Source organism: Gopherus flavomarginatus, chromosome 16 (assembly GCF_025201925.1).
Source record: "Gopherus flavomarginatus isolate rGopFla2 chromosome 16, rGopFla2.mat.asm, whole genome shotgun sequence".
In the NCBI taxonomy this organism is placed as follows: Eukaryota; Metazoa; Chordata; order Testudines; family Testudinidae; genus Gopherus; species Gopherus flavomarginatus.
Window position 1 is genome coordinate 24,339,525 of NC_066632.1, and position 21,465 is coordinate 24,360,989.

At 64.4% G+C, this 21,465-nt stretch overlaps 1 protein-coding gene across 3 annotated transcripts; it reads right to left on the minus strand.

Moving 5' to 3' along the window:
- Window positions 1-2: 2 nt before the first annotated feature.
- LOC127035604 (solute carrier family 26 member 10-like) lies at window positions 3-15,164 on the minus strand. Of its 3 annotated transcripts, none has more exons than XM_050925649.1 (18): window positions 15,132-15,164; window positions 7,024-7,134; window positions 6,424-6,581; window positions 5,612-5,776; window positions 5,320-5,472; window positions 5,064-5,146; window positions 4,775-4,922; window positions 4,445-4,558; window positions 3,987-4,064; window positions 3,540-3,635; window positions 2,794-2,900; window positions 2,404-2,473; window positions 1,923-2,102; window positions 1,551-1,605; window positions 1,094-1,179; window positions 937-991; window positions 733-839; window positions 3-346 (listed from the first exon to the last, which is right to left on the minus strand). In XM_050925649.1, exons 2-18 carry the CDS (start codon window positions 7,130-7,132, stop codon window positions 308-310), a joined length of 1,803 nt encoding a protein of 600 aa, XP_050781606.1. In that variant the 5' UTR covers window positions 7,133-7,134; window positions 15,132-15,164; the 3' UTR covers window positions 3-307. The 3 variants fall into 3 exon arrangements, 2 of the variants coding, with proteins under 2 accessions (XP_050781606.1, XP_050781607.1); XM_050925650.1 differs by lacking the exon at window positions 15,132-15,164 and adding an exon at window positions 8,533-8,634; XR_007769884.1 differs by lacking the exons at window positions 937-991; window positions 15,132-15,164 and adding an exon at window positions 8,533-8,611.
- Window positions 15,165-21,465: the final 6,301 nt, after the last annotated feature.

The following is a 21,465-nucleotide window of genomic DNA, read 5'->3' on the forward strand; positions in this document are numbered from 1 at the left end:
CCTGCGTGCAGCCAGGTCCCTCTGCCCTGCGCTGCTGCTGCCCCCCTGCCTGGGAGCCGCTTGCTGTAGGTCAGTCTGCCCTGGAGACCTGGGGCAGGAGGCTCCATCCATCCTGGGAGCAGGCAACTGCCCCATCCCGGCTCTGTGGTCTGCAAACAGCTCCTTGGCCCCCTGGTCCCGGGGAGCCCTGTGGGCAGAGCAGGAATTCACAGCACCTGGCAATCAACCTGCTTTTACGGCCCAAGAGCCAGGCTGGTCCCAGGGGCCCTACAGGCCGGGCAGTGCCCACAGTCCCGTGGCAGGGCTCCTACACCCAGATTGGCGGATTCTTCTCAGCCACCTTTTCCTGGGGGGAGGGGGGGAAAAAAGAGCAGCGTGAATCCTGAGCACGAGTCACATTCTGCCCCCAGCCCCCCTGCCAAAGCCAGCTGGCCTACAGGAATGGGGTGGATGGAGCCCAGCTCTTCCCCCTCTCCTTAGGGGCACTGCACTGTCCCCACACCCCACTCATTCCACACAAACTGGAGATGTCAGTTCCTGCTGGGCTCTATCCGAGATGGATGGGGAAAGCCACCCCCATGTCCCACTCCCAGCCCTCTGGCCAGTCCAGTTCCCCCCACCCTGGGGCTGGATCAGAGCCAATGTCCCCAGAGGGGGCAGACCCCCATTGGCCCTAGAGCCAGATTAGAACTGGCACCCCCTAGAGGGGAACCCCTGCGCCAGCCCCCTCACCGTGGTTTGCGTGATGTAGGCAAGGGCATCCTGGACCGTCACAAACACCTGCTGTGGGGAGAGGTGCTGTCCCAGGCCGCTGCTGGTCAGCGTCTCCAGGACCTCACCTGCAGCAAGTGAAAGGAGGAGACGCGGCTCAGCCCAGCACCCCCGGCGGAGCGCTGGGGGACTGGGAGAGGAGCAGAGGGACACCCCCCAACTCACCATTACATGCTGCCAGGTTCATGCAGATGCCAGCCTTCTGGCACGCCACGCACATCTGCAAGGCAAGGAGAGCCCAGGCTGGCATCTCTAGGAGTGGGTGGAGCCACATCCCAGCCCCACCTCCCACTTGCCATCAGGGCCACCCCGCCCCAGGTACCTGAATGAGCAGCCGGGCCCCGGCGGAGTCCACGAAGACAATCCCACTGCAGTCGAGGATGGCAGCCTGGATTCTGCCAGTGGCACCTGCCCGGGAAAGAGAGGAGGGGACGATTGCATGGACCCCCGGCCTGAGGATGGGGTGGCTCTGTGGAGACACCCACAGGATCTGGGCCCCATGATCCCAGCCAAATGGGCCCCCACACCACAGAGCACAGTGCCAGGGAGACCCCTCCCTACAGAGGGGCGGGGGCTCGGAGACTCAGGGCTGCCACCCTTCTGAGAAACCCCCCCTCCCCCCCGAGGATCCACCTCCACAGCCCCCCCCCAGCCCACAAGGGGACCACTGCGTGCCACCTGGGCTGCTGGGACCTGTGACAAGATGCCGGCCCTCTCCTATACCAGCGCACCCATCCACCCCAAACCAGAGAATGGGAGCTGTGGTGGGCCCTGTGTACCTGAGCTGGGGCACCTGGCTCCCCCATCCGGCACAGAGCTGGGGACACAGTTTTCCTGAGGGAAACAAGCCAGTTAATGCCACCTTTGTGGTCACCCGAAACCCTGCCCAGGGCCTGCCTGGATTCCGCCCCCGATACCCCCTGCCACCTCCAGCCCAAAGCCAAGTCCCACCCCCAATGGAGAGGACAAGGCACCCCCAGTGGAGAGGGCAGGATGGCGGGGAGAAGCTGCTGCTAGACCAGGGCTGGGCATCTCCAGAAACATGCTGGCGGCTGGGCTCTGCTGGGGGGCGGGGAACCCCTGGGAAAGCAGCCCCTCACCCAGGATCCTGGGGCCCCTGCAGCCCCCCAGATCTCCACTGGCTCCCTTACCACAGTGCTGATGCTCATTTTGGCCCCACTCTCCACAGCCCGTGGCACCTTCTCCCCCCGGCTGCCCTTCGGCCGGCTCAAACCCAGCAGCTGGCTCAGCGCCTCGCGGAAGAAGTCGCGGTTGCCGTAGTAGATGGGGGCGTGGTAAGCCATGATCTTCACGCCGGGGATCTCAAAACACTGGGGGGGACAGAGCGCTGGCTGCAGCCTGGGGGGCAGGCCCTGCCCATGGGTGTCTGTCTGCCCTCTCCAAACAGAGAGGGGGGTTTGGATGCTGAATTGCCCCATGGGGGTGGGGAAGAGGGCTGAGAGATCAGCCCTGCCTCTCAGGACACGGACACCCCCGTACCCAGGCCAGTCTGGGTGCCATCCGAATGGAGCCCAGGGCAAGCCCCCCCCGCATCCTTCCCAATGTACCCCACTCCCCAGCACTTTCAACCAGCCTGCCCCAGGTTGCAGCCAGGCCCTGCAGCACCTGTACCTTGCTGTGGCGTTGGAGAGGACGGTAGATTTCCGTGTTGGCCGCTTTGCCTAGCGTCATGCACTCGGCCCTGTGGGAGAGGAAGGTGCATCAGGCGGGGAGCTGTCTGGCCGTGCCAAGGCCAGGCCGGCACTGGCCAGAGACAGGGACAGCAGCTGGGAAGGCAGATTCCTGCCTTGGAACCCTGGTCCTGTTTTCCTCCTCCTCTGATAACCAGATCTCCAAATAGCCATGGCCGGCCGGCTCCTTGGGGGGCTTGTGCCTGGAGCAGGGGGCAGAGAGAGCTACCCCCCAGCCCATGCCAGAGCTGGATGCAGCTCCCTGGCTCTGCAGGTTCCCAGGAAGCAAGCCCAGCTGTGGGGCAGGGCCGGGCACCTGGCGCTCCGGTACCTCTGCGTGCGGCAGATGATGGTCATCATGGAGAACACGACCCCCACGGCCAGGCCCACGTCCACATTCAGCACCACCACGGCCAGCCAGGTGACCACCCAGACAGCCTGGAACGAGAGTGCGGGGTCAGAGGTGAGACGGGGAAGGGGGGCGTCCAGCCAGCTGGTCCTCCTGGGGCTCATGCACTCGCTGGTCACACATACAGGACCCAGTGAGGTTACACCAGGGGAGAATCTACCCTAAGTCTCTGGAGGAGCGTGGTCTAGTGGGTAGGGCACCCAGTGGGGACTTGGAGAGCCAGGTATTAGGCTTACAGCCCTGCTGTGCTGCAGCCTCTGCCCTCTCCGTGCTGCCAACCCCTCATCTAGTTCAACTGGGAGTTCGGGGACAGTCTCGCTCTGTGCCAGGCACTGCCCTGGCACAATGGAGCATCTACAGGTCACCAAAAACCCCCTAATGCTAGTAACCAAGGAGTACGGCCCTGATCACGCCGTGGGTCAATCGTGGCTGGTGCCCCAGGGGCCGGAGAACTCTGCCTCTGGGGGGAGTTGGCACATACTGGGCCCCAGTCTGCTGCTCTGGCCGATTTCAGTGGGTGGGGCAGGCCTGGAACAGCTCTCGGAGGGCTGGGCCAGCTGGCAGTGCCCACCCTCTACCCTGGGGCAGCAGCATGCCTGGCTCCGGCACCAAACCCAGGGCTCGCCCCGCCCGGGGACAGGTGAGTCGGGGGAGGCGCAGCTGCTTACGAAGTCAATCCGGCTGATCCTCCAGAGCTCGGGCAGGTCCCAGAACTGCAGGACCATCTGGCGCAGGCTGGTGACATTGATACAGGCCAGGACAGCCTGGGGGGGTGGGAGAAGGGGTGTGAGCGGCGAGGTGCCAGCCCCTGCCCTGTGCTAGCTGGTGCCAAGGGAGGGAGCTCTTCCCCCCCACCCCACTCCAGCCATCCTGGGAAGAGCCAGCTAGTCACTGGGGTGGGGGGCTGCCATTTGGTAGGAGGAAGTGGGGTGTCTGCCATCGTCCAGCAGCCCCCACCCAACCCAGGCTGGATCCCCCAGGCGAGGGCAAACCCCACCAGCACACAAGGGAAGTCAGTGCCTAATGGGGAGGGGTCATTGGGCCTGGCACCCTCAAGGGATGAGGAGGGTGGGCACCAGCCCTCCCCCAGGTTACGCGCACGCCCCCAGCCTCACCTTGGGCAGGTAGCGGAAGAGGGGTCCGAGCCACATGAGAACCATGAGCACCACCGTGCCGGAGAAGAAGCCGGTGAGCTGCAGATGAGGAGGGCGGGTTAGTGGGCAGGCTCTGCCCGGGCGGTGAGGCCAGCGCTGGGTCCTGTGGGGGGATGCAGGGCAGCACAGAGGAAGCCCCCCACCCTTCATGCCCCACTCGAAGCCTCAGTGCCAGCCTCCTCTGCCCGGTGTCTGCAGAGGAGAGGGTTCTGATTGTGCCCAGCCACACAGGTCAACTGGCCACCAAGCTGAGACCTGGCAAAGTCATTACATGAGCCAGCCAGGGCTGCAGGAGGGACCCCACTAGCTAGGGAGCATGAGAAACTCACCCTCCACACACCTCACGGCCCCACCTCCAGTGCACATTGTCTCTCCCCAGGTCTGCAGCCCCCCTCCGCCCGCCGCCTGTACCCACATACCTGTGTGTGTCCCCCCGCGCTCTCCAGGATGTTGGTGGTTGCCAGGGTGGCCGAGCTCGGGAAGCAGGCGAAGAGGGAAGAGACTATGTTGGACACACCATGGGCCAGCAGCTCCTGTGGCCAGGGACGGAGACAGGTCAGGGCTCCAGGGACCAGCCAGGAGGGAACCCAGATGCTCCGGGGCCAGGTGAGACACTGGGGCACAACTTGGGGGAGGGGGCGATCCTGGGCACAGGGCCTAGGCAGCCTCTGGCAATAGAAAGGCCAGGCCAGGCCACTCCATGACCCCCACCCCCAACCTCCGTCAGCAGCCCGAGTGCGGCCACACACCTGGTTGGGGTTGATGGTGTAGCTGTGCTTCTCGGCGTAGATCATGGCCAGTGACACAGAGACGGCATAGGCCACGAAAGCGACGGCCACTGTGTCCCCCAGCACCTGGGGCAGCGACTGCAGGGCCGGGAGCCGGGGCTGCGGGAACCTGAGTGAGACAGAGGCAGTCACCAGGCCGGGCGGGACAAGAGGGGCTGTGCTGGTCCAGTCCCCGGAGGAGGCGGCTTTGGAGGTTGCCCCCGTGGGATGCCACTGAGGGGGTGGGCAGGGGGCCCTGGGGACTCCTTACCCAGCTGGCAGGTGGCCAACTATCTGCACGTCGTAGCGCGTGTCCAGGGAGGAGGCAAAGCAGACGCCGGTGGCTGCCAGCACCTGGCGAAAGGGCAGAGGACCAGCAGGTTACACCACCCAGGGTGGCACCAACCCTCCCATGCCCATGGCCTGTCACCCACCCCTGCTAGACCCCCACTCCCCCAACCCCTGGCTCTTCCTTACGCCACTTGGTGCACGGGACGGGCAGATCTGGACCGGGCAGGGGTACATACCACCACGATCTCTCCTGGAATGGGGGTCCGCAGCTTGTTCCGAAAGCGTGTGTTGATCTCCTTGATGGGCACCAGCAGGGCCAGGCACAGGGCGGAGATGAGCAGCTCGGCCACGTTAGTCCGGGGCAGCGCCTGCGCCACCGATGCCAGCGTCTGGGGGCAGCACAGGGCACGTTATGCAGCGGGGGGGCCTGCTCCCAGCTCCCCTCCCCTGCCATTCCGCCTCCCTGCCCCCCTTCTCTCACCACCACCCCATGCTCTTCTCCCCCCCACCTCCCCGGGCCGGACACACCTTGAAGATGGTGAAAGAGCCAGTGTGGCGGGGCAGGGCCAGGCCCAGCAGGCTGGGCAGCTGGGAGACCAGGACATGCAGGGCCGCCCCGTTGGTGAAGGCCTTGACGATGGGCTCCGAGAGGTAGGTGGCCAGGAAGCCCAGTTGCACCACAAACATCACCAGCTGGGGGGAAGGGGATATCAGCGGTGCCTGCTGCAGGGCACGGTGCCGGGGTCCCTCCTCTCTTCCCCAATGGATCCCTCTGGGGTCCCTCCTCCGCCAGTGGATCCCTGCCCCACTCCCCTCCCCCCAGGGTCCCTTCTCTCCCACCCAATGGATCCCCAGAGTCCCTTCTCCCCACACCCCATGATGGATCCCTGCCCCACTCCCCGCCCCTCGGGTCCCTCCTCTGCCCCCTGATGATGGATCCCCACGGTCCTTCCTCCCCCCAGTGGATCCCTGCCGCCTGCCCTCACCCCAGGGTCTCGCCCTCTTCTCCCCCCAACTATGGATCCCCCAGGGTTCCTCCCCCCCACATGATGGATCCCCCCAGGGTCCCTCTCTCCCCTCCATGATGGATCCCTGCCTCACTCCCCTCCCTCAGGTTCCCTTCTCTCCCCCACGATGGGTCCCTGCCCCACTCCCCTCCTCTCTCCCAATGGATCCCTCCTCTCCCCCCCCGATGGATCCCCACCTCACTCCCCTCCCCCAATGGATCCCTGCCCCACTGCCCTCTCATCATCCATGCCCTGTCCCCCTTCCACCGCTCCCACTATCTCCAGGGAGGGTCCCTGCCCCAGGTTCTGGCAGCCTGGCAGGCACAGACTCACCAAGAGAAGCCCCACGAGGAAGGCCATGGCAGCAGCCACGCCAATGCGCCGCTCCTCCACCCACGCCAGCTCCGCGCTGGTCGCGTTGGGCTCCAGGGGCCAGGGCACCAGCTGCTCCACCACGGAGCCCGTCATCAGGCTCACCACGGCAAAGGTGCCTGGGGAGGGGAAGGGAGACATGGCCCCTGAGCCCTGCCCAGCCGCCCCCTGGGAGGCCTGCCCTCCTGCCCAGACAGTGCCACCTGCCCTCCCCCACCTCTGCCCCTCCAGTGCCCGCCCCATGCACAGATCCCCCCACTGTCTCTAGTCCCATCTCCCATGATTTCTGCCCCCCCGCATCCCACCCCACAGAGACACCCCCCATGCCCAACACTCTGTGGGAGGGCACAGCTGGCAGCCACATGTTCCTAGCTTTGGGAGGGCACCAATCAGGGTGGGGCCCTGTTCAGCCCCTTGGCTGGTTATGGGGATGTCCACCCCACTCCCCCCTGCGCCAGCACTATCATGGGAACACGCTGCTGGTCCAGCAACGCCCGAGGAACCAGATCCCACCCTGCCTATTTCACCCAGCTGAGCCCTGGGCATCAGCAGCCCACTCACCAGTAGAGATGTGGCGCCCGGTGCCAAAGAGCATGTAAAGGATGACAGGGAAGAAGGAGGTGTAGAGCCCGTAGACGGGGGCCACGGAGGCCAGGAGGGCGAAGGCCATGCCTGCGGGGACCCGAGGTGGGTACGGGGGTAAGCCGGGGGCAGCTGAGTCCATAACTGCCCCCTGCTCTCCTAAGGACTGAGCGGCATCATCCCGCTGAGAGCTCAGGGACGCTGCTACACCCCCGCCCAGAGACCTCGGCAAGAGGGTGAGATACAGACTGAGATGGGGGGGTCAGAGCAGCCCCCCCAAACAGAGGGCTCCTGTTTCAGAGGGGCATTGAGGCCAGGCCGGACCCTGTCAACACCACAGGGTTGAGTCTGTCTAAACCTTGCCCTTCTCCTGGCTTGGTTATTCCCACACCCGGAAGAAACTGAGGCCCCGAGGGGTGGAAAGACAGTGAGTCAGAGGCAGAACTGGGGATCGAACCCAGGAGTCCCGGCTGGACCCCCGCTGCCCCAGGAGTGAACCCAGGAGTCCCGGCTCGCTGTCTCTCCCGTGCAAGTGGCTCTCCAGCCTCTGGGCACCCCGGCCAGAACCGCTCTAGAGCTGGGATCCGTCTCTCCATCGGCCGTCGCGGAGCCGGCAGCTACCCGCCTTGGGGCACCCGAGCCCGCGGAGAGATGCGGGGCAGGGGACTGTGGGACAGCTGGGGAGGAGATTTCCCCCTCACCGGAGCTGGGGGCTCAAGGGGAAACCGAGGCTGGGGGGGGCCAGGGAGAGCCCAGTAGGGGGTTGGGGGAGGAGGGGGAGCCAGGACTGGGGGTGGGGTTAGCGGGGAACAGGGGGAGCGAGGCTGGAGGGGGGTGGGGTGAGCCAAACCTAGGGGGGTGTTGGGGGGATCGGGGGCGCAAGCCTGGAGGGGAGCAGGGAGAGCCAGGACTGCAGAGAGAGCAGGGGGGAACAGGGGGCCGAGGCTGAGGGGGAGTGGGGGGAAACGGGGGGAGCCAGGACTGGGGGGTCAGGAGGAATGAGGCTGGAGAAAGAGGGTGAGCCGGGACTGGGGGAGAGCGGGGGGCCGAGGCTGGAGGAGAGCTGGGGGAACCGGGACTGGAGGAGAGCGGGGGGGACGGAGGGGCGAGGCTGGAGGAGAGCGGGGGGAGCCGGGACTGGGGAGGACAGCGGGGGGAGCCGGGACTGGGGGAGAGCGGGGGGGAGCGGCTGGGGCGAGGCTGGAGGAGAGAGGGGGGAGCCGGGACTGGGGGAGAGCAGGGGGGAACGGCTGGGGCGAGGCTGGAGGAGAGAGGGGGGAGCCGGGACTGGGGGAGAGCAGGGGGGAACGGCTGGGGCGAGGCTGGAGGAGAGAGGGGGGAGCCGGGACTGGGGGAGAGCCGGGGGGAACGGCTGGGGCGAGGCTGGAGCCGGGACTTGGGTGGAATAGGGGGGAACGGCTGGGGCGAGGCTGGAGCCGGGACTTGGGGGGAATAGGGGGGAGCGGGGGGCCCGGGGCAGCTGCTCACCCTGGGGGATGTGCACGATCCCCACGGTGAGCCCGGCCAGCGCGTCCCCCAGCAGCCAGGGCCCCAGCCGGTAGCCGGGCAGCCAGGCGGCGATGGGCAGCCGGCGCCGCAGGAGCCGCAGCGCGGCCGCCCCGGAGCAGCGGCAGCCCCGGGCCACCCGCCGGCGCAGCGTCCCCGCCGGGCGGCCCCGGGGCTCGGGCGCCCCGTAGAGCTGCTGGAAGCGCTGCTCGGTGAGAGCCCGGCCCGGCGCCAGGCGGCTCATGCTGGCAGCCCAGGCGGGAGGGGGGCGCAGCCCCTTTTATCGCCCGGGCCGGGACCCCGCCAAGCCCCGCCCCCTGGGACGGCCCCGCCCCCTCTGACCCACAGCCCCCCATCGTTCCCAGTCCCACTCACTCCCAACCTCTGACCCACAGCTCCCCCCGGGCTCCAATCTCATCCCCCTCTGACCCACAGCCCCCCACAGCTTCCACCCACCCCCTACCCTCTGACCGACAGCCCCCCCAGGGCCCAGGTTCTAATCTATCCCCCCTCTGACCCACAGCTACCCCCCCAGCTCCCACACCCCCCCCATCCTCTGATCCACAGCCCCCCCGGGCTCCAATCTAACCCCCCTCTGACCCACAGCCCCCTCTGGGCTCCAATCTCATCCCCCTCTGACCCACAGTTCCCATCCCCCAACCTCTGACCCACAGTCCCCCCCCCCCCGGGTTCCAATCTAACCCCCCTCTGACCCACAGCCCCCCACAGCTCCCACCTCACCACCCTCTGACCCACAGCTCCCCCAGCTCCAATCTAACCCCCCTCTGACCCACAGCCCCCCACAGCTCCCACCTATCCTCCACCCTCTGACCCACAGCCTCCTCCCTGGGGTCCGATCAAGCACCCTCTGATTCACAGAGCCCCCCCACCTCTGACCTACAGCCCCCTCCTGGTCTCCATCTACTCCTATCTAACCTACAGCAACCCCTGGCTCCCATCTACCCTCCATCTGACCCACAGCCCCCACCGTCTCCCATCTACCCCCCCGACCCACAACCCCCTCCCCCTTTCTGACTCACAGCCCCTTCCTGGGCTCCGATCTACCCCCCTCTGACCCACAGCTCCTTCACCACCATCATCCCTAGGGAAACGTAAAGGCAGGACACTGGCTGGAGAAGGGGCTGAGCCTTGGGACACAAGGAGCATCCTGCCCCTGGGGGCTGATCCTGCCGGATGCCCAGTCATCTCCCCCTGACTGGGGGCCCCACTCCTGGCAGAATTAGGCCCTTTGAGTTCCGCGTCCCCAAGGCAGAATGGGGTTATGAATATAGCCCCACTGCACCCAGTCGTGCCCACTGCTCCCTGCCCAGTCTGGGGGCTGCACTCAGAGAGCCTGGTACCTTCAGGATGTGTGTGTGTGGGAGGGGTGCACTGTCCTATCCCCCTTCTCTGCCTCCAGCAACCCCCAGGCCTCCTCCCACCCCAATCTCCAAGCCCCCCCCCCGCCTCGCAAGGGGAGTCGCTGTGGCCCCCCACCTGGGAGCTGTCATCCCGTATCCTGTTTGCCAGCCCAGGTGGGGGACACCCCTCCCCCCGCCCCAGGCAACCAGACGGATTCAGCACCAAGCCCCCTGATGCTGGGGGGGCAGCCTCAGCAGAGAGGTCAGGGGCTGAACGGGCCACGGAGACCAGGCTCCCCTCGGCCTGTTGGGGGAGGGGGCCCTGCTGGGTGTGCCCTGGCCTGGCACATTGGGAGGAGCCCACATGAGTGGCAGGCCCATCTTCCTGGGGGGTCTCCAAGCACCTGAACCCCAGAAGCCCTGCAGCCAGGCAGCCCCCACCCCATCACTGTGCCTATAGCCACCGTCCCTGCCACCCCCCCGTTCCCCCCAGCCTGGCCTCTAGGTAACCCGGGGACACAGAAGTGAATCCTTCCCTATAAACAGGATCTTCCCACTGAATGGGCCACAAGGCACTTAATCCCAACAGGGAGGAAACCGCTCCCCCCTCGGCCCAGCCCGGGGCCCGCTCGCAGGAGCCGGACTCATGCCTGGCCCTGCGGCGCAAAACACAGGAACTATCGTGTGCCCGGGGCTGAGCCAAGCACACGCAGGGCACAGGCCCAGCAATGGCCTGTAGCCAGGAGCCTCCTGCTCCGGGGCTCCCGAAAACCTCCGCCGGCCGGATGCTGGGACGGGACACCAGGGGAAGGATGGCTCGATAACCGCCTTGGTCTGGCAGCAGCCCTGGTCAGAGACAGGGCACTGGGTGAGCGGGCCTGCCCCAGCACCTGCCCCGCTCACACACACACACACACACACACACACACCCCGAGGTGCCGTGCAGGGAGGGCAATGCCCTCGGCCTTTGGGGAGAGGGGAAAAGCAGCTGATCTGCTACATGCCTCCCCTGCTCCCCCATCAGTCTGTCCATCCCCCTATGCACCCCTCTATCCCCACCCCGTGCACCGCTCCCCAGCCATCCTCCCCTAGTTCCATATCTCCCCCGCTAGCCATCCGCACCCCTGGCCCCATCCACAGGGCCCCTTTGGTCTGTCTGCTCCCATGCCCATGACTGTGGTATCCAGCGGCTGATCCCAGGCTCTGAAATCGGCCCCCTCCCCCCATTATGGAAGGGAAGCCGCAGGGGGACAGGACCCTGGCAAGCAGTAGGCCCCTCACCCGCGCCCCCCGTGCCACAGTCACACGCACTCAGACAGGAAGATGCCACGGCTGGCATGGAGCCCCAGAGCCAGTCTCCAGCACCCTCCAACCCTGCTCCTGGCTGGCTGTCTGCCCCCCCTGCCCCCCGAGAGATTCCAGGGCAGGTGCCGGCTGTAACATCCATTGCAATGACGCCTCCGCCTGCATCCATTTCCAGACACTTCCAGCCAGTAGGAGCACAGCAAACAGGGAGGAGGGGGTCCCATTTAGCCTGAGGGGGGGAGGCATGTAACCTTTTAGATGCTGGATTGTTCAAAGCAGAGGCTCTCCCAAGGGAATCGCATTCTTCTCTCACTCCAGCCAATGGGAGTTAGGCACCGAATGACCCGTGAGGCACTGGACTAAAGGCCTTGGGGGCAGAGAGAGGCTGCCCCCGCCCATCGCCCAGCCCTACATCCACCCCCTTGTCCAGCCCCCACCTCCCCTCCCTATCCATAACATCCTCATGCTGCTATGTCGCAGCTGAGAACAAGGTGGTGGAGCTCCCTGCTGGCCCCCAGTCCCTCCCTCCCATGTCCTGCTCTGTGGGATCCTCTCCCATCACCAGCACCCGTGGGTGTGGGGAGCCCAGCTCCTATGGCCCCCGACATTCTAGCAAAGCCACCCGGCGGCAGCGCCTCGCCCCAGGGAGCGGCACCTGGCTGCCCACAGCCATGCTAGGAGCTGGCAGGAGAGGGACAATGGCTCCCCAGCTAATTGCCCTGGTGGCCGCCAGTTCGCCGCCCAAGGATGACGGTTTGCGGCCTTCTCAGCTCGCCCCTGGCCCCGGGCCCGCTGGGCACTGCCCCCTGTCGCCGGCAGTGGGCACTGCCCAGCACAGGCCCTGGCTGTGTCCAGAGCACGGCAGCACCGTCCGGGTGCTATGGCCAATGTGTTGGGGCCCTGCCCCGCCACAGTGGCCTGCTTGTCAGCGGGGCCTGCTTGGTGCTGCCCTGGCATCCCAGGCCGTCCTGCGCTGCCCCATCCCCATCCTCCCAGCTGCGGCCCGCACCCGCCTCGGCCAGTCGGGAGCTCCTGCTGCCTCTCCCCGGCCCATTCTTCAAAGTCTGGGTGGTGCAGGCTGGAGCCCGCGGCCTTCCAATTCCTTCCATTGTTCCCCTGGCGTCTTATCGCGCCGGCTGGCTGCCTGGCCCGCTCGCTCAGCACGTCCTGTCAGCGTTAATCCCACCTCGGGGAGGCCGTGGCCAGCTCCCCCTCAGCCCCCACATTGTTCGCGGGGAGGAGAGCTCCAGGATGGGTTCCTGTATTTCAATGAGCCTCCGAGGATCCGCCTGGCTGCCTGCCACTTGGCAGCCTGGCCCGCCCGAGGGTAACAGGGTGATGGGCTGGGGCCGCGGAGAGTCATCTTCACTCTCCCTCCCACCCTGAATGCTATTGTCTGACGGCAGGAAACCAGGCCAGCTTGGAGCAGGGAACACGCAAACCCCCGGGGAGACAAGCACAGGCTGCGCAGGGCAGGGTTAGCGGGCACCCCAGGGCACCGGGAGAGACCCACACCTAGGTGGGTGCATGGCCCAGGTTGCTGGGAAGATAGCGGAGCATTCAGGGAGTCAGGACTCCTGGGTTCTATTCCCCAGCTCTGGGAGGGGAGTGGGGGCTAGTGGTTAGAGCAGGGCCTGGCCATCAGGACTCCTGGGTTCTATTCCCCGGTCTAGGAGAGTGGGATCCAGTGCTTAAAGCAGAAAGGGATGAGAGACAGGACTCCTGGGTTCTGTTCAGGCCCTGGGAGGGGAGGGGAGTCTAGTGGTTAAAGCAGTAAAGTGCCAGGATGCCTGGGTTCTCCTCCCATCTCTGACGATGTGACATGGAGTGAGTCCTTGTTCTGTGCCCTGGTTTCCCCATCTTGCAGTGCTGAGTTCTGGATCTGTGGCATTTCCCCTAAGAGTTGGGGATCTCCCTGTTCCCCTCAGGGGCTCAGTAACCCTGGGGGGGCGGATCTCTGCCTCCTCGGGAGGGGGTATCTCTGCAGTAACAGCTCTCCTAGGGGTGCTACTGACATTATGTACCTATCTGTACTAGGCCCCCCACCCCAACTCCCAGCCCCCCTACTCTGAACCCCTTTACCCTCCCCAGTCCAGCTGACTCTGAGCCCCCCACGTTCTTCTGCTCTGAACCCCCCTTGTCCAGCTGCTGGCCCCTCCCTGCCCCCATGCTGGGCTTGCTCCACAGATACAACAATCCACTCTGTCTCTCCTTGGCAGGTCTGGTTTGGGACCCCCGATAGCTCTGAGCACAACCCCGTTCCCCTCCAACAGGCCTCCCTGGGCGGGCTCAGAAAACCCTGCTGCTGCAGCTGAGAACGCCCAGACTCGTGACATCTGCGGCTGACCCTGCACCCCGAGCCACTGCCCGGGATAAGTGTTAGTGTCCCGCTGTGGTTCAAAGCCAGCGCAGGATTGCCCGGGGCTTGGCCCAGCCCCCAGCCCCCGGGCTAGTCTTCTGCAAGCTGCTTCCATATGGGCTGGCAGGGATCAGTCATTTGTCAAAGCCCCCGGGGAGCCCTTGGCCCAGCTTGACGAGCCGGAGCAATAAACACCAGGCCATTTAGCCTTTGCCCTCCAGAGACCCCCTCCTGCCACGGGCTCCTACGGAAGGATGTGCTGCGAAACTCTGGGTCCTTCTGCACCGGCGAGGGGGGGGGATTTCCTGTGTGGTGCCAGCCCCGCCCACCTCCTGCCCCTGTGGGCACTCAGCTGTTGTGCAGAGACCAGGCCCCAGACGGCCTCTGCTCCCAAAGAGCTTACAATGGACACAGACCATGGGTGGGAGGGGAAACCGAGGCACAGAGCGAGGCAAAGGGACTTCCCAAGGTCACTCAGCACTATAGGCGAGAGACTAGGGCCCAGCTCAGCGCGCTACCCACTGGACGGCACTGCCCCCTGCAATGGGTGACTCCAGCCCTCCAGGCAGCTGCCCCAGGAGCTGCTCTTTGCACTGACCCCTGCAGGATTCACGACGCTAGTGCAGATCACCATTCAATGTGCGCCGCACTCAGGGATAAAGGGCCGGAATCAGGCTGTTTCCACCGGTGTGGACAAGACCGGAGCCTGCCCTGCTCTTACAGGGAAATCGGGGAGTTTTTTGGAGAGCAGAGGGACTGCAGTTCCCTGCCTTAGCGGATCCTTCCCCTGCTGAGGGTCTTACCCCCAAGCTAGGAGTCCCGGAGACCAGGCCTCCAATGGGAACAGCTCCAGGGTGGGGGAGACAGATGCCCCAGTGGGAATTGCTCATACCCAGCACTTCGCACCCACAGCTTCTTCCCTGCTGCCTCCCTCCATATGACATCAGCGCCGGCAGGAGGTTCCTGGCTGCCCCAGGTGGCAGGGGACTGTCCACTGCCTGCGCCTGCCCCCCGGCTCTGGGGTGACTGACAGCTCCAGGGATGGGTGGAGGGCAGCAATCCAGTGCACCTCCTGGCTTGGTCGCTCGCTGTCCCCCTCTAGTGGCTATTCCATGCACCGAGGGATCAAAAGGTCCCTGGTTCAAATCCGCCCCCTTCCCTGGGCGGGGTGTTTTGCAGCACAAGGGGTGTTTTGGGGGTAAGCACAGTGGGGCCAGGTCCTGGCACTCAGCAAATGGGACTTGCTCTTTCCGGGGAGCCAGCTGCTGTCCTGAACTGCCCCTCCGGGGAGCCGCTGGCCCGTGAAGCACCTGCCTCTCGTATGTGGTTCGTGCGTCACGAGAGCTCTTCGCCACGCCCGGGAGAGCCAGCAAGTGGGTCCCAGCCAAAGCCAGAGAGCAGCAGCCGCACAATCCATGCTGAAAAGACCAATGGCCCCTCTCTCCCCTGCGCCTAGACCAGGGGGGCAGGAGTGGACACAGGCACTGCAGGCCTGGGCGAGCTCTGGGGTGCACACCCGCATCCCCAAAGGGTTAACTAGCTTTACCCAACAGTACCTGATAGGCAGAGGAGGGCACCTGAGAAGGTTGGCCGAGGGAGGAGGGGAGCTCGAGCCACTCTCCCCACACTGCGACTGCTCCCGCAAGGTGCTGAGGACGAATCTCCCAACCAGACACTGTGGTGATGGGCCCAGTGGAGGAAGCTGGAGAGATGGGATCCGGTGAGCACAGGCGACAAGCAGGCCGGGCTCTGGGCAGCTCTGCCCTTTGCTGGCTCTGGCGCTCTGGGCACAGGCTCTCGCCCTCTGCTGTCCTTCACCCCAACTCTGCCCTGGGGGTCGGAGGGCATCCAGGCACTCGAGAGAATCCCAGCACGGCCCATGGGAGAGGAGGCTGCACAGCTACTTTTTACAAATGAGGAAACTGAGGCACAGAGCGGGGGCGGGACTCGCTCAAGAACACACAGCAAGTCAGTGACTGAACCCAGGAGTCCTGGCTCCCAGCCCCCTGATCTAACTCCACTAGACCCCTCGCACCTCCCAGAACCAGAACCCAGGAGGCCTGACTGCCATTTGCTGTTCTCTAACCACTACTCAACTCTCCCCTCCCAGAGCCACAAATACAGTTCCCTGCTCCAGCCCACCAGACCCCGCTCCCTCCAGAGATGGGACGAGAACCCAGGGGAGTCCCTTGCTCTGGCCCTGCCTGTCTGATAATGGAAGCGGGAACCCCAGGGGGAAATGGCCCATCTCCAAAGAGCCAAAAACTTCTTGGGTCAGGGAAAAGGGGGTGCTGGCATCAGGGTATTGGTGCCAAACTCCAGCGCTGCAGCTTCCCAGCTCTTGGCTGCTTGCCCAGTTCTGCACCCAGGCTGGGCGGCACTTTTCTGAGGGTTTCAGGGGTAAATAAATTGGTTCCGGCTGGGTGCAGGGAGAGGAGCCCAGAGCAGATTTTCTCTGCAGCCTGGTCACTCCTTGGCCCCTCTCCCAAGGCTGTGAGCAAAGGTGCCAACAGTCCTGGGGCTCCCATCCCCTGGGACCCACCTGGGCCCACCGCTCACAGACCTCGGGACTGGGCAGAGGCCCTGGCCACTGCAGGGCCAGCTTTCCCGGCAGGCCGGGCGACGGATCCCTCGGTTATCTCCACGGGGGCCAACCTTCCTGTGCCCTGGCCCCTCCTGACCCTGCTCCCTGGGGGGCAGGAAGGGAGGGCCGCGACTGCCCCACCCACCGATAGGAGCTTGGCCCCGGAGCCAGACTCTCCAGCCAGCCACGCTCCTTGTCCTTGAGCCTCTGCTGATCCTCGCTCCCCCGGTGGGTTCCTTAACAGGCCAGAGTCCAGACGTCACAGCTGGGCTGGGCTCTGGCAGCGGCAGGGGGGCGGGGGGCAGGGGTCCCCCGACGGGCTCTGCCCAGCAACAGGGCCCGGGCAGCGTCCCCCCCAGGGGGAGATCATTGCCCAAAGATGGGTCCCCCCACATACACACACACGTGCCACTCCGAACCCTCCCTCCTTGCCTGCGGGGTGGGGGGGCGTCTGTGGGGTACATCTGTCATTCAGCCCTGTCCCTGCGCCCCAGCCTCGGGCCAACACAAGGGGGCAGCAGCGAGCTGCCTTTGGGACAGGAAGGCTGGAGTGGGGCCTCTGCCCCCTTCCTCGCTATGGCCCTCAGGGACCGCCGGGGGGCGCTGTGGGACTGAGATTTAAAGGGACAATACGTCTTTACACTCACAGTCTCCCCCCATTCTAACCACTAGACACCACGTCCTTTTTGGGATAGAACCCAGGAGTCCTGGCTCTCAGTCCCCTCCCCTCAGCTCTAACCACTCGTGCACGTGCTAGAGATGCCAGCTGGGGCAGGCCCGGCCCAGACCCCCCCAGATCCCCCTCTTCACCCAGCCCGGCACCCGTCCTGGGGATGGAGCCCTCTCCCTAGGAGGGCTGTGTGGTGAGATCTTGGGGAACCTTTCCCCCCCATTGGAGGCAACAGATCGGCCAGGTCCCCCTAGGCGCTCACTGGCCCCTCGTTGGCTGGAGGAAGGCTCAGAGAGGAGCTGCAGGCCCACGCCCAGCTCCCGGAGTCAGGGGATCAGACCAGACTCTTGGCTCTTACTGGAAAAGGATGGATTCTAGCCCTCACAGCTGGGGAGAAACACTCAGAATTATGGCCCAAGTGTAACTAACTCAACAACGCTGCCTGAGTCTGCCGAGAGCCTGAGCCCATAGCTCTGAGAGCGGGGGGAGCTGCCTCATTCATCCCCTGGGGTGTAACCACCAAGATCCTCCTCTTTGGGGGCTCCGGCCAGTGCCACCCCAGCACGGGACTCTGTGTGTGGCAGGAGGGGGAGAACGCAGTGGGCCCAGCCCCCATCCAAGCAGAGCCACCCTGGCAGTGGGCAGGAAGGGGAGGCTGTGGGGTGGAGAGAGAGAGCTGGACACTGTCCCTCCAGTGGGGTCGGACCCCTGGGGAGTCCACAGGGCCCTGGAGGTGCCTTAAACTGGTCATGGGACGGGGCTGTGCTCTCTCTCCCTACTAGAGGGCGCCCTCCAGAGCAGGGGTGAGCAGCTCACCAGGGACCCCAGCCGCCCAGGCTGGCACCTCTCCCCAGGACCAGCTTCTGGGTGCCAGCCACGCAGGGCTCCCGCTCCCCCCAGCCACCCAGGGCGACCCCGTCGGGAGAGGGACGGGCACCGCGAACCCCCAGCCCAGAGCTCACCTGGTCTGCAGGCAGCAGGACGCCATCCCCGGGCGGGGGCTCCGGGGTGCTTTGATTAGGGGGGGTTGAAGATCAAGCGAAGCACGAGGTAAATTCGGGCCTTTGATCTGCGAAGACGCAGGCGTCGATTCCAGCTTTGATTTCCTTCGCTGCGGGCGCGGTGCCAGGAGCCGCTGCACAGGGCAAAGCGCCAGCCACGCAGGGCAGCTGGGCGCAGGGACAGGGCAGGGCACACACAGCACGCACAGCGGGCACACATGGACACACTGCACGGGTCTGCAACACAGCACACACTGCACAACAGAGCGCACACGGACACACTGCACAACACAGCGCACACTGACACAACGCACAGCTACACAGCACAGTGCACACTGCACAACACAGTGAACACCAACACAACGCACAGCTACACAACACAGCGAACACCGACACAACACAGCGCACACTGACACAACGCACAGCTACACAACACAGTGCACACTGCACAACACAGTGCACACCAACACAACGCACAGCTACACAACACAGCGCACACCGACACAACACAGAGCACACTGACACAACGCACAGCTACACAACACAGTGCACACTGCACAACACAGCGCACACCAACACAAAGCACAGCTACACAACACAGTGCACATTGCACAACACAGCGCACACCGACACAACACAGTGCACACTGACACAACGCACAGCTACACAACACAGTGCACACTGCACAACACAGTGCAGACTGACACAACACAGCACACACTGCACAACACAGCGCACACCGACACAACACACAGCTACACAACATAGTGCACACTGCACAACACAGCGCACACCGACACAACACAGTGCACACTGACACAACGCACAGCTACACAACACAGTGCACACTGCACAACACAGTGCAGACTGACACAACACAGCACACACTGCACAACACAGCGCACACCGACACAACACACAGCTACACAACATAGTGCACACTGCACAACACAGAACACACCAACACAACACAGCGCACACTGACACACCGCACAGTTACACAACACAGTGCACACTGCAAAAACAGCCCACACCGACACAGCACACACTGACACACCGCACAGTTACACAACACAGTGCACACTGCACAACACAGCGCACACCGACACAACGCACAGCTACACAACACAGCGCACACCGACACACTGCACGGGTCTGCAACACAGCACACACTGCACAACAGAATGCACACGGACACACTGCACAACACAGCACACACCAACACAACACAGCACACACTGACACACCGCACAGCTACGCAACACAGTGCACACTGCACAACATAGTGCACCCTGACACAACACACAGCTACACAACACAGCGCACACTGCACAACACAGCACACACCAACACAATGCACAGCTACACAACACAGTGCACACTGCACAACACAGTGCACCCTGACACAACGCACAGCTACACAACACAGCACACACCGACACAACACAGCACACACTGACACACCGCACAGCTACACAACACAGTGCACACTGCACAACACAGTGCACCCTGACACAACGCACAGCTACACAACACAGCGCACACTGCACAACACAGCACACACCAACACAACGCACAGCTACACAACACAGTGCACACTGCACAACACAGCACACACCGACACAACACAGCACACACTGACACACCGCACAGTTACACAACACAGTGCACACTGCACAACACAGCACACACTGACATAACGCACAGCTACACAACACAGCGCACACTGCACAACACAGTGCACACCGACACAACGCACAGCTACACAACATGGCGCACACTGACGCACCACACAGTTACACAACACAGTGCACACCAACACGCTGCACAGCTACACAACACAGCACACACTGCACAGCAGAGCGCACACGGACACACTGCACAGCTATACAACACGGCACACACTGGTACACTGCACAACACAGCACACACCAACACAACATACAGCTACAGAACACGGTGCACACTGCACAGCACAGCGCACACCGACACACTGCACGGATCCGCAACACAGCACACACTGACACACTGCGCAACACAACATAACGCACAGCTACACAACACAGTGGACACCGACACACTGCACATCACAACACTGCACATGCCAACACACCGCACAGCTACACAACACACACCAACACACTGCACAAACCAATGACTATTGATGCACTGCGCAGCTACACAACGCACATTGCATAACAAAGCACACACTGATGCACAGCACAGCTACACAATGCACACTGATGCATTGCATGACACACACTCAACACACTAAACAGTCACACAACACACTTCAACACAGAGCACAAGCTGGCAGAGCGCACACTAACATACGCACGGATCCACATACACCAGGGACCCTTCCTCATGCTCAACACAGGTCAGACACACCGGTGTGTTGCACACACAGCACAGCTCTCTGCCAGCTCCACACCTGTATTCCACACCTCCCTGCCCTATTCCTGCACCCCGGCCACATCTCCCTGCCTGTCTCACCCCTCCCTGTCACACCCTCAGAGTCCCACACCTTCCTGCCCCACACCTGCACCCCCACCTCCCTGCCTACCCCACGTCTGCACCCCAGAGTCCCACACCTCCCTGCCACACCCCCAACTCCTCACACCTCCCTGCCTGCCCTACATCTGCACCCCACACCTCCCAGCCCCACATACCTCCCTGCCAAACCCCAACTCCCCACACCTCCCTGCCTGCCCCACACCTGCACCCCACACCTCTATGCCTGCCCCACGTCTGCACCCCAGAGTCCCACACCTCCCTGCCACACCCCCAACTCCTCACACCTCCCTGCCTGCCCTACATCTGCACCCCACACCTCCCCACCTCCCCACCCTGCTACACTGGACCCTGCTCCACAGCTGCCCCCCAGCACAGAGCCCCTTGCCCAGCACCAGGTCCCGTCTCTCAGCCCGGGCACTGGGGCCCACTCTGCACTGAGCTGCCAGAGGGCACTGGTGGGGGGCTGACACAGGGCCCTCCAGGCCTGTGGCTTAGCCAGGCCAAAGCCCCCACCCTTCACGGCAGGGAGCGCGGGCCAGGGTGGGGCTGCTCCCTGCCAGCCCTGGGGGCAGCAGAGGCCGAGAGGCCATTGGCACCGGGAGCTGCCATCCGGGCACATCCCCGGCTCAGCTAATGAGCCGCAGCACAAGCCAGACGGGCGGCTGCCCCCTGCTGCTTCGCCGAGCAACCCCCAGATGTATTATTCATGCCCCCCTGGACTTTTCTGGGACTGGTAACACAGCCCCCCCCAAACCCCCCTGGCTCCCCTCGGAGTCATCTGCTAATGAGCCGCTTCCCGGGGGACTGCGGGGAAGGAAGGAGCCCGGGCGGTCGTGACTCCAGGCTGGCGGCCCGTCCACGCCCCCCCCCCGGCGCTGCCCCCCATGGACGAGCCCCAAACTCCAAGGGGGAAACCGAGTCCCCCGTGTGCCCTGGGAAGGGCCAAGCACCTGTGGCTCCCGGCCCCGGCCCAAGTTAAGTTCTAGAGACTGGAGCTCGGAGGAGGGGCAGCAGAGGAGCACGCGTGCTCCCCCCGCCCCCCACATCAGCCTAATGCAAGGAGAGGGGGGCGCCCGCCCCGCTGCCTTGTTTTCCCCCTAATTGCATGGCGGGGGACT